General features: G+C 43.2%; 1 protein-coding gene across 1 annotated transcript in view; it reads left to right on the top strand.

Annotated features, from left to right (window-relative positions):
* Positions 1–12,998, top strand: part of STAT4 (signal transducer and activator of transcription 4) — a 44,736-nt gene that overhangs the window by 22,169 nt on the left and 9,569 nt on the right. The window contains exons 7-15 of the mRNA XM_054381378.1: positions 1,810–1,961; positions 3,150–3,308; positions 4,463–4,555; positions 5,444–5,503; positions 6,816–6,833; positions 6,913–7,006; positions 7,824–7,868; positions 12,393–12,476; positions 12,744–12,842. Of these exons, the coding sequence (XP_054237353.1) occupies positions 1,810–1,961; positions 3,150–3,308; positions 4,463–4,555; positions 5,444–5,503; positions 6,816–6,833; positions 6,913–7,006; positions 7,824–7,868; positions 12,393–12,476; positions 12,744–12,842 (804 nt within the window). The remainder of the gene's footprint in view (positions 1–1,809; positions 1,962–3,149; positions 3,309–4,462; positions 4,556–5,443; positions 5,504–6,815; positions 6,834–6,912; positions 7,007–7,823; positions 7,869–12,392; positions 12,477–12,743; positions 12,843–12,998) is intronic.

Genomic DNA, 12,998 nt, shown 5'->3' with positions numbered 1-12,998 from the left:
TTCTTAGCTTTCTCTCCTTATTCCCATGCTGAATAGATTCAGAGAATAGTTTGGGTTGGAAGGAACCTTAAAGATCATCTAGTTCTAACTTGCCTGCCATGGGCAGGGACACCTTTCACTAGACCAGGTTGCTCAAGGCCTCATCCAGCCTGGCCTTGAGCACCTCCTCAGAGGGGACATCTACAACCTCTCTGGGCAACCTATTCCAGTGTCTCACCACTCTCACTGTAAAGAATTTCTTCCTAACCTCCAGTCTAAATCTGCTTTCCTCAAGCTTCAATCCATTCCCCACTGTTCTATCACTACCAGCCCTTGTAAAAAGTCCCTCCCCAGCTGTCCTGTAGCCCCCCTTCAGATACTGGAAGGCCACTCTAAGCCCCAACTGTCTCAGCCTGATCCCACAGGGGAGGTTCTCCAGCCCTCTGATCATCTTTTGGTCTCCTCTGGACCTGCTCCAGCAGTTCCATGTCTCTCTTATGCTGAGGGCCCCAGAACTGGAGGCAGTACTGCAGGTGGGTTCTCATGAGAGCAGAGTAGAGGGGCAGAATCACCTCCCTTGTCCTGCTGATCCCAATACTGAGATGTCTTTTAAAATTCTTCTCTCAGAAGAACAGATGAATAATATAGGAGGTAAAATCCCACAGAAAGTTTGGGTGATATTGACTAGCAGTTGAGAAATTGGCAATTAACAGCTCGATTAATCCAGGATCAGGTTCTGTACACGTCAGAAGTGAGGCAAAGGCTTCACTTCACTGTACCTCTTATGTACTCTGCTAAATGGAGGACTCAGCTGTCAACTTGTAGCTTTTAAAGTAAATTAAAAATATTCATCTTAAACCTAATGTAATAATTGCAAAGAAAGTAAAACAAACTCAAGAACCCAGCAGTGGTACCTTGCCCTCTTCATCAACTGAGACTTGCAAGTGTGACAGATACTCCCCTGGCCACTTCTTAGCTGGCACAGAAAGCAGCACATTTAGGCAATGTGTTGGAGTCCATTTACTTTGTACAGTCAAAAGCAGACAATCAAAAAAGCAATGCACTGCATATGATGCAAAGCAGAAGGAGAACTTTGCGACAATTGACAGTGCTTGCAAGGGTCAGTTTCTTGGAGGTGTTATGCCCACAAAGAATGCAGCAAACCTCCCTCCCACTCCCTCAAAACTGCAGAAGAGTTCATAGAGATTCAGGATTAATTTCATAGAATCATTAAGGTTGAAAAAGATCTCTAAGGTCATTGAGTCCAACTGTTAACTTACCCCTGCCAAGTCCGTGAGCCACACATCTGTATTGGTTTTTAACACATTCAGTGACTCCACCACTGTCCTGGGCATCCTGTTCAAGGGTTTAACCACTCTTTCAGTAAAGAAACTTTTCTTTATCTTCAACCTAAACCTCCCCTGGCACAACTTGAGGCTGTATCCTCTCATCCTATCAGTTGTTACTAGGGAGAAGAGACTAATCTTCATCTCACTACAGCGTCCTTTCAAGTGGCTGTAGAGAGCAAGAAGGTCTCCTCTGAGCCTCCTTTTCTCCAGGCTAATCAACCCCAGTTTCCTCAGCCTCTCCCCATATGACTTGTGCTCTAGACCCTTCACCAGCTTTGTTGTCCTTCCTTGAACATAATCCAGCAGCTCAGTGTCTTGTAGAGAGTACAGTAGGTGATGAAACCAGCAACCTCTGACTTAGAGGCTGACAAAATAATTTTCTTCAAAATAATTGAAAAACAAGCAATCAGCTCTTGGTGAGAATCTGTGAATGTGTGGCTGCTCCCTGTGGTCTGATCGTGACACCTTTCCTATTTTGCAGGAAGTGCTCAGTAAAATAGGGCGTGTGATTCATGAAATTGATATGCTCATGAGCAACATGCTGACTGAAGAGCTGCTGGACTGGAAGAGAAGGCAGCAGATTGCCTGCATTGGGGGTCCTCTCCATGGTGGGCTTGATCAGCTCCAGAACTGGTAAACTTGCCTTCAGCTTGTGTTTCCACTGAAAACCACAGGAAGTCTGCTGCACATGAAACCATCGTTCCTTTAGATCAGCTGCCCTGCTGCCTTGCAGCAGCAGCAAATTCATTAGCAGCTAAGCAAGTTAATAACCAAAAATACAATTTATTTTTGGTGGACAACAGCTGCTATTGAGAATGAATAACATCACAGTGAAGAGCTGAGTCTGAGCCATGGCAGTGGCTCATGTTTTGGTTTGACAGTTCTTCCAGATACTTGGTACATACCCACTTGGGAGTTTTGCTTGAGTAAGAACTGTGCTGACTGAGTTTGTCACTGAGGACAGTGGGAGTTTTGTCTAGGCAAGAGCAGGGTACACACTTTATGCTTTGACTCACTAGCTACATCACTCCCCCAGATTTCAAACTGCACAGGAATTGATTGGCAGTGGTCTCCATGGGGGGAGTCTGAAAAGGATTGACAATAAATAAAAAGAAATCAGCATTATATTTAAAGAGATAACACATCCAGAGAATGGCCTGGTATTTTCTCTCACATCAAAATTCTCTTCTGGAAAAGGTGAAGTAAAAACTAAAAAGAAAAAAAGGAAGGAAAGCAACCAAGAACCAATTTAGGTTTGAAGAAAAAAAGAGAGTTTTTTGGCTTTTTTTTTTTTTTCCCTCCCCACGGAAGTATTTTTTGTCCCAGTGAGCATGTTAGAAATAGCTTAAAAATGTGATTTTTGTACACACATTGCCTACTGAACTTTTAGCAAGCCTGTTTGGATTTGATTTTCCTCATTGTTTTTATCTTTCCTCAGACTTGGTAACTTGCTCATTTTATATAAATATTAACCTTTTAAAAAGGGTATTCTGCAAAAGTACTGAGCTGCAGAAAATAATTAGGATTGTCAGGAGTGCTCTGCCTGGGAAACGTCAGGATCAGTATAGATTTCTTCCAAATTATCACAGTGTTGCATTGCTATTGATGAGGCCTAGTGCATAAATAGTTCTATTTGAAATTAAAACAGATGATTTGCCTGATATATTTCCATAGTCCTGTAAAGAAAAGATGAGTAGACATGACTCTGGACAGAGTTAGAAAGCATCAGTAGGTCCTGATTCTGATTTTGCTGAGCAAGAATTTCAGTAGCCATGATGTTGTAAGAAGTAGGTTGCAAACTACTCTTTTGTCTTGCTCTAGTTTTACGCTATTGGCAGAGAGTCTCTTTCAAGTTCGAAGGCAGCTAGAAAAACTGGATGAACTGTTGACCAGACTGACCTATGATGGGGACCCCATCCCAGTGCAAAGACCTCAGCTGCTGGAAAAAGTCAACTTTCTGCTCTACAATCTTTTCCGGAAGTGCGTAAGCTGCTGTCAACAGCCATAACATTACCTGAACTGACACAAATGTATTGGCAACACTGAGACCATGTTGTTACAAAGAAAAAAAAAAAGGAAAAGAAGTTTGAGTCTCTGAGGACTTTAAAGTCTAACATAAAAAGTATGTAGAGCTGTCATCAAGACTCCTGGAAGCTGAAGGTATCATGCAGCTTCTCACTCAGTTAAGGGGCTGTGATCAATTTCTGCCTAAGTGAACTCACCAAATCCACTATTTCAGCAGGAGTTACCTACAGACTGCAGAGAAAAGTTGTGTCTTTGTTATTTTTTTTTTTAACTAAAGCAGCAGGTATCCGTTTTTTCCTTGTCATTCCTCTTCCCCAGCAAGACTTTATTCCCTTCCCAATTCACCCCTCTGTTAATAGATAAAAACATTGTTACCATTCCTCCTGCCTTTTGTACTGGCTGCACTAGAGATTCATAGAGTAGTTCGTGTTGGAAAGGACCTTAAAGATCACCTAGTTCTAACCTCCCTGCCATGGGCAGGGACACCTTCCACTAGACCAGCTTGCTCAAGATCTCATCTAGCCTGGCCTTGAACAGCTCCAGGGAGGGGGCATCCACAACTTCCCTGGGCAACCTGTTCCAGCATCTCACCACCCTCACTGTAAAGAATTTCTTCCTAATCTCCAATCTAAATCTTCTGGAAGGCTGCTATAAGGTCTCCCTGGATTCTTTTCTTCTCCAGGCTGAACAGCCCCAGCTTTCTCAGCCTGTCCCCATAAGTGATTTTCTGAAAGCAAAACAAGCTCGGCTGGGCTTTTATTAAGAACGAAAAAAGATTCATTGATTGCTTAATTTCATTGGAGCCAGGCTTAGTGTATTTTTATACTTCATTTTATGGTTCTGATAAAGATCTCTGTCTTTCAGACTTTTATCAAGCCTGGTATTCTATGGCTATGAAATTTGTCTTGATTTTTTATATATTCCAAATATCTGGGTTTTACAAGAATAATTCAACTCTAAGTTAGACTAGCAGCTCATTTTGAGAGCTGAGTGTTGGAAAACGTTACCTCCCACTTCAGCGTCTGTAGAGATACAATTCCTTCTCCCTCCTGCCCAGTACAGCTCTTTCTGCATACTCCTAACCATCATTTTCCTTTCTTCTCAAGCAGTTCTTTTGTGGTTGAAAGGCAGCCCTGCATGCCAACACACCCCCAGAGGCCAATGGTTCTTAAAACATTAATACAGTTCACGGTTAAATTAAGGTAAGAAAAGGAAATATGCTTCAAACTCCTTTATGTGCATAGTGCATTTTCTCCTGGGATAATCTGGAGACCAAAGCAGCCTGATTTGTGTTAGAGATCCTTTTGAGTTCAGGGAGATTTTTTGGAATGGGAATATAAAGACCACAGAATCTGTCACTCCTAAGAAGTGGCAATAAAAGAGTAAATCAGGGTGAGGAAGAAAGGCAGATTGTGGTTAACGGCCAGCAGCTCCAGGCTTCTGTCTGTATTGAAGCTTTCTTTCAATGACTTGGTAAACTGAGTAAATCATGATCCACATCACACAAGCCAACATCAGAATACTCAGAGCAACTTTGCATCTAGGAAAGTGAAGATTTTAATTTGGGGGGGGCTCTGGTGAATCGTTGACAAGTTATTTTTCTCCTACTAGCTCCTTGCTTGACCTTGTGAAAAGAGCCAGGATTGGGGATTCCCACCTCACAGCAGAAAGAATGTGTGGAGGGCTGGGGGTATGGAAGTGGTGAAGGAAAGTAGACAGACAGCTGCCATGCAGTCGCAGACTGTACAAATCCACCTTATAATTATTCCTTCTGTGTTCTGTCTCTGGCCATTCCCTCAAACAAATACTAACTTCTCCACTTACTTGCAGGGAGAGGAGAACATCTGTCACTGGAACAGTCCAGCTTCTGAGTATACAACCCTGTAAATTGTGATATAATTATGAGATAACCCTAAATAATGCCTAATAACCCTAAGTAATACCTGATAACCCTAAACAATGCCTAATCTGTTTTCAGATTGTAATATTTTCAGATACTTTAGTGTGGAGCTATTGGTCTCTAATGTTTTCTGTTATTTTCTCTAAAATTTATCCTGTTAATATTCACTTCCACATTTTCTGTTTTGAAGGTTGCTGATTAAATTGCCAGAGCTGAACTACCAGATCAGAGTGAAAGCAACTATTGACAAGTAAGGAACTTGAAAACAAAGACATGCTCTCTCTCCCTACAGACACCACAGGTTTTCCAGTTGCTGTCTTATCTCTAAAAACTCAAACTCAGTTAAAACCTGAGAGTAATGCTTTCCTTTTTTTAAAGTGGAAGATTTCTTTATCTTTCTCTAAAACCAAACTGCTATGTCTAATTAATAAGAGATTGGAGGCAAGAAGGCCATTTAACTTTTGTTTCCAGACTCAGATAAAATTCAGTCTGAAATAGTGGTATTACACAAAAAACTTTAGCATTTATGGGATTGTTAGCTTTGAAACTCCACTTACCCCTGCTTGCATTTAATAGGCCCAGTACCTTGAGTCGCTGCTCCGAGTAGTAAAAGAAAGTTGTTCTTGAAAAGCTGGTTCTGGAATATGTAACTATGGCAGCTTACAGATTTTTATCTCTGCCTGAAATTAAGGCTGCAACATAAACTCCCCCTTTCTAAGCTGCTTGGTTCTCCTTTGTGGTCCCATTATCCCTTACAGCAGTCACAAATGAACAGGACCTCCAGCTTCTTTGGCTGATGATTATTTCCTGAGCAGAAAGCATCTCAAAGCCTGTCTATGCTAGAACAGCATTAATGGCTGCCTGAAGTATTTCTATTTGAGTTGATGCATCTTCTCTCAGCAAGATGTATTACTCTGAGCAACACCCAATGCTGGTTACAAAAGCTTAGTTACAAAAAGGTCAGGCCACTCCAGCATGATAAAACACAGGGCAGAAGACTTGCTGTCAAGGTATGTCTTCAAAATCAAGAAGGGTGGTCCAAGTCCTCACCATCCCCAGCCACAGGTACCAGCTACCTCCTGTATTCTAGCTGTTGTGCTTCTGCAGCCCCTAAAATCTACCTTGGCCATATAGATATAGATGTGGCTCAAAAGAAGACGAAAACACCCAGTGAGGAAGGAGCAGAAGATAATCCAGGGCTGTTTCTCTCAAAAGCTGCATGCTGTGCACATGTTCTCCCAGTACACCACGAGCTGTCTACACAGGCTTGTGTTGTCCCAGAACCCAGGCATGGAGGCAGTTAGGTAGTGCTGCAGCTTTGAATACCCACAGATCATTCTCGGGGCAGGGAAAAAGCTGGATAAATTATGCTGCTCATATTTGGCCAGATGCAAAAGACTTAAGTGGACAGAAGATATCCCAGTTCTTTAGTTTAAACATTGCAGTTGGATTGGTAATAGAAATGAACTTTGACAAGGCAAAAACCTACCACCTCAAGATGTTTCTCAGGACAAGCTTACTGACTCAATCTGTTTCTTCCCCCTGCCCCTCTTCTATTTTAGGAACGTTTCAACTGTCAGGTAAGAAAATAAGAAATCATATTTCTTAAATTACCTAATCCAATGTTACATGAGTACATAAGTGGAATGTTGTCTGCAGCAATCGTAGGTTCCTTCTGTGTGGAACACATGTGAAAGCAATGAACATGGATGAATCTGCAAATGGAAGCCTCTCAGTAGAATTTCGACATTTGGTAAGTTTGTTTTTTCCTCCTCTGGTGCCTTTTTTCCACTGGTACCTTTCTGACTCTTGTACCTCTGGTAAAGAAATAAAAGAATCTTTAAAAACTATGCAAGGAGAACTGTATTGCTGAATCTGCACTTGTTTACTTTGCCCTTATTCAGCAAGTTTGCTCCTAGAACTTCTTTATCCCATTCCATACTTTGTCCATTGCATAAGATGATCTATTTTCACAGAAATGACAAAGTAAATCCTAATTAATGCCAGAAAAGGCAAAGATCGATCACACAGAATTACACAGCTTCTCAGAAACTGAGCTTTGTTTAAAAACACAAACCATACCACCATTGTCTGGGGGAAAGACAGATTTGGATGCTTTAGATCTGGTTGGAATGAATGTCTGAAATAACTGTCTTTTGGGAGACTATACTACTGCTTGCTCTCATACCCCAGTGGGTCATGCTTTCTGACTAGACTCCTTCACCAGTGCTGTTTTTGGGGGCTTAACTACAGATGCCATCTCCCATCACACTACCATCAGTGTAATTTTGCAAAAGGAGATGGAGATTGATGGTGTTTAGTATTTTTTTGCATTGTACACTTTGCAAGCACCTTAATTAACACTTTGTTACAATGACTTAGTTTCTTAGAAGATTCATTAAAATATCAGAAGACCAAATAGAGTTTTCAAGGCATAGGCAGAGCCTTCATTACAACATATTTGTATATATTGTAAATAAAACCTTATTACACTCAGAACATTGTGGATACAAATGCTGTTCTTCCTATGCTCTTGCTTTGGCACATAAATATTGTTTTGCTTTATACAGCAACCCAAAGAAATGAAGTCGAGTGCTGGAAGCAAAGGAAATGAGGTTTGTGTATTCATTTTACATGTTATTTTTTATTACTCTTACAAGTAATTTTATTGAAATCCAAAAGAAACCATATGTTGTTGGATTTTGAAATATTTTTATCTTTTATAATAAGCAAAGGACCCAAATATATGATAAATAGAATCATAGAATGGCTCAGGCTGGAAGGTACCTGAGAGATCATCTGCTCCAATACTGTGGCCATGGGCAGGGACAGACACCTCTCAGCTAGTCTTGGTTGCCCAAAGCTTCATTCAGTCTGGCCTTAAACACTTTCATGGAAGAGATATCCACAGTCTGTCTGGGCAACCTATTCCAGAGTCTCACCACCCTCATACTGAAGAACTTCATCCTAAGATCCAGTCTAAACCTATTCACCCTCAGCTTAAAACTATTCCCCCTTCTCCTGTTGCTATGCTTATGGAAAGTCCCTCTCCAGCCTTCCTGCACGTTCCCTTTAGGTATGGGAAGGCAGAGTCTTCTCCAGGCTGAACTACCCCAGCTCCCTCAGCCTATCCTCATAGCAGAGGTGCTGCAGCCCTTGCATCACCTTTGTGGCCCTCCTTTGGACTCTGCAATAGCTCTGTCTCCTTCTTATGCAGGGGACACCAGAACTGTAATCTGTATTCCAGGTGGGGTCTCACAAGAGCAGAGTAAAGGGCAGAATCACCTCTCTTGCCTTGCTAGCCACACTTCTCTTCATGTAGCCCAGCACATGATTGACTTTCTGGGCTTCATGAGTGCAGCTGGCTGATGGTGAGCTTCTCAAGCAATCAATACCCCCAAGTCTTTTTCTTCAGGGCCACTTTCAACCCACTCTGCACCCAGCCTGGCTTTGTGCCTGGGATTGCCCAACCCAAATTCAGGATCTTGCACTTTGGCTTGTTGAACCTCATGCAGTTGATACTGGCCCATTTCATGTGCCTGTCAAGACCCTTCTGGGTGGTATCACTTCCCTGAAGGGAGTCCACTACCCAGCTTGGTGTTATCAGCAAACTTGGTGAAGGTGCAAGTCGATGCCACTGTCCATGTTGCTGACAAAGGTATTAAACAAACTGGACCCAAGACAGACCCCTAAGGAACTCACAGAAATTTTAATTACATCCCTTAATTTTTTATATTTAAGGAGTTACAATAGAAAGGAGGAGGCAGTAATCTGAATTCCTCTTTGGGGCCACCTTTTTGGTCCCTTTCATTTTGATTAAAATAAGCTTTCTGATGAACCAGTTCTTCTTATAAGAATGGTTCTTTAAATATCTATTCTGTTGGCCAAGTTTACAGCTGAAGTAAGGGTATAATTTTATTTGCATCTAAAGAGGCTTGCTTGCCTCAACCAGGCCCAGAAGTGTGGGCCATTTACCAATACTGAACTGAATCTGGTCGTAGGTTCCCCTCTGGTGGTGACACTGGACTATGACACGTTAGCTTTAAGAAGCCAGTAACTTCTTTGCAATACCCAGGTTTCAGACGTGCACGAACCAAGTAAGGTGAAAAGGTATTGCAAGTGCTTGGTTCTTAGCAGAGGAGCTTGCAATCTTCTGCTGAGGATTGCTAAAGCCCCTACCTTCTTGTTTTGTGGGGAACAGAAATCAGAAGTTGGTGCTTATCACAGAATGCTTTAGGTTGGAAGGGACTTAGTCCAACACACCCCACAGTGAGCAGGGATACCTCCAACTATATCAGGTTGCTCAGAGCCCAAACAACCTGACCTGGAATAGTTCCAGGGTTATGGCATCTACCACCTCTCTGGGCAACCTGGGCCAGTGTCTTACCACCCTCTTAGAATCATAGAATCATAGAATCAAGAAGGCTGGAAGAGACCTCAAAGATCATCGAGTCCAACCTGTCACCCTACACCTCATGCCTATCTAAACCATGGCACCAAGTGCCACGTCCAATCCCCTCTTGAACACCTCCAGGGATGGTGACTCCACCACCTCCCTGGGCAGCACATTCCAATGGCCAACCACTCTCTCTGTGAAGAACTTTCTCCTCACCTCCAGCCTAAACCTCCCCTGGCACAGCTTGAGACTGTGTCCTCTTGTTCTGGTGCTGGTTGCCTGGGAGAAGAGACCAACCCCCTCCTGGCTACAACCTCCCTTCAGGAAGTTGTAGACAGCAATGAGGTCACCCCTGAGCCTCTTCTTCTCCAGGCTAAACAGTCCCAGCTCCCTCAGCCTCTCCTCATAGGGCTTGTGCTCAAGGCCTCTCACCAGGCTCATTGCCCTTCTCTGGACATGCTCCAGCAATTCAACATCTTTCCTAAACTGAGTCTCCCTCCTTTCTTCCTGAGTCTCCCTCTTTAGGTTTCAAACCATCAGCACTTGTCTTGTCACAACAGGCCCTGCTAAAAAGTTTGTCTGCATCTTTCTGACAGGCCCCTCTAAGTATTGTAAGGCCTCAAGAAGGTCTCCTTGCAGCCTTCTCTTCTCCAGGCTGAACAGCCCCAACTCTCTCAGCCTGCCATCCACACCCAGGACACCATGCTCCTGCCACACCTGTACCGCAGAGTGCTCCTTCCATTCTTTTGTTACCTTCCAGCACCCCTCACATCCAGAGCACCAGTGCTTCTTCCCCTGCTCAGCTCATCATCTGCCCAGCTCTACCCTATGTCCTTCTCAGGTCTGGCTTCCTGCAAGCCATGATTCCCCCTCAGTGCCGCAGCTGTCACAAACCTCAATCACAGCCAAGAAAGTTCCTGCCTTCATTCACTCACCTTCTGCATTGCTGGCAGGAGGGGAAAGGAGAGCTGTCCTGGCTGGGGAGAAGGCAGGATGTCCTCATCCAGCAGCTTGAGGCAGGGAGGGAAGTATACACAAGCTCTGGGGTGGCCATGACCATCACCATGAATTTAGCATTGCTGTTTAACAGCAGAAACCTGCAGATAGATCTCTGACTGAAGCCAAAGGCAGAAGCTCACAGCCAATGATACAGCCTCTGCCAAGGCTACCAGAACAAGTAGCATCTCCTAAGGTAACTGAAGCTGTAAAATGCTTCTGTAAATGCCACCTTATTTACCTAGGAAGTAAAACAGCCTATACTGGTTTAGGCATCTCCACACCAGTCTTGCACAGAAGTGCAGATGGGGGGTAAAGTTGTATTGGGAAAATTCTAAATTCAAAAATCACTCACATCAGTGACCCAAGCAAAAAAGTTTTCAAATACAAAGTCAAATTGTGATCAGCATGGAATATTGTGTCCAGTTCTGGGTCATTCAGTTCAAGGACCTCAGGGAATTACTTGAAAGAGTCCAGTGCAGAGCCACAAAGATGCTGAAGGCAGTGGAACATCTCCCTTCTGAGGAAAGGCTGAGGGAGCTGGGGCTCTTGAGCTTGGAGAAGAGGAGCCTGAGGGGTGACCTCATTCATGTTGATAAAGATGTGAAGGATAAGTGTCAGGAAGATGGAGCCAGGCTCTGCTCAGTGATGTCCAATGATAGGACAAGGAGCAATGGGTGCAAGCTGGAACAGAGGAGGTTCCATTGTGAACATAAGGATAAACTTTTTCACTGTGAGGGGACAGAGCCCTGGAACAGGCTGCCCAGAGAGGTTGTGGAGTCTCCTTCTCTGGAGATATTCAAAACCCACCTGGATGTGTTCCTGTGTGACCTACTGTAGGTGATCCTGCTCTGGCAGAGGGGTTAGACTCAATCTTTTGAGGTCCCTTCCAACCCCTAATATTCTGTGATTCTGTGGGACTGAGCTTTCCACAGAGCTGTCCTGGCTTGTAATCAAAACAAAACCCTTGTACTACAAACTTTAACCAACTGTGACAAACAGATTTACTTTTTATTCCCATCCATGAAAATATTGGGGGTTTAATGCCAGATTTACTTTGAATTACTGATTGAGGCCTCTGCTCCTTCAACTAATACCATCTAAGTATACTAACAACAAGGCCATGTTCCCAGATGAGAGCCTACTTGTCATTGTGGCTTTTAGTTTTGCTTCTAGTTTGTTTCTCCTTGAAGTTTAACGTCTCTGTTTGACTCAGAATTATCAACCAGTAAGGAAACTTTCAGAAGTGAAAAGCTGGAAAAAATCTTTAATCAGCAAATATTTGTGTTTGCAAACCTAGAAGCACCAAGTATCGCTTTAACAATCATAGAATACCAATGTGGTGGGGGTTGGGAAGGATCTCTGGGAATCACCTGGTCAAACTTCCCTTCTAAAGCAGAGTCACCCATAGAGGGTTGCCCAGGATCACAATGTCCAGATGTTTGGAAACTCTCCAGAGAAGGAGACTCCACAGCCTCTCTGGGAAGCCTCCAGCACCCTCACAGGAAAGGAGTTTTCTCTTACATTTAGGTGGAGCTTCCTGTGTTCCAGTCTGTGGCTGTTGCCCCTTGTCCTGTCACTTTTGGACTAATGTAATGGCAGAGCTTAACAATTTTCCTTTGCTTTTTTCTTTACCTGTTCTGATTAGATATTTGCTATGTTTTCTCTCAAAGTCAGACAGTCTCAGCAGTCACTCAGTGTTAAATGCCATTGTGTATTCACTCCTGTAACCTCCTTGCTCCCTCAGGGCCCTCACATGGTGACTGAGGAACTGCACTCCATCAGCTTTGAAACACAAGTCTGCCTGTATGGATTGACCATAAATTTGGAAGTAAGTATTCTAGGCAGATTTTCTGGGGCAAGAATAAAAGGCATTTGCCAGCTGCTTCCAGAAGCACCACCATGTTGGGCCAGACATGAGTACATCTATCCTAGATGCTATCTTCCTCAGTAGCTATAAGCAGATGCAAGATTTTCAGAACTTCTGGACAGAATCATATGCTTTGGGAAGGAAAAGGGCACTAAAAAAAAAAACAAGCATAACACAGCACTAAGACTTTCAGCAGCATTTACATACCACATTCATTCTTTCCATCAGACCAGCTCTTTGCCTGTGGTGATGATTTCCAATGTCAGCCAACTTCCCAATGCGTGGGCTTCTATTATTTGGTACAACCTGTCAACCAACGACCCTCAGGTAGGTCCTCAGTAGGCAAATACTGACTTTCTGCATTTTAACATTTCTTTTACTAGGTTACTGAATATATTCTTTAGAAAAAGGCTGTGTTTTCCTCTTAAAGTGGCTTTATTTTCTTCACATACACAATCCCAGCACGGCAGAGGTCAAGAGAGA

This window comes from Indicator indicator, chromosome 5, assembly GCF_027791375.1.
Source record: "Indicator indicator isolate 239-I01 chromosome 5, UM_Iind_1.1, whole genome shotgun sequence".
NCBI lineage: Eukaryota > Metazoa > Chordata > Aves > Piciformes > Indicatoridae > Indicator > Indicator indicator.
The sequence above is the reverse complement of the archived record's forward strand: the minus strand, read 5'-3'. Positions and strand labels throughout refer to the sequence as shown.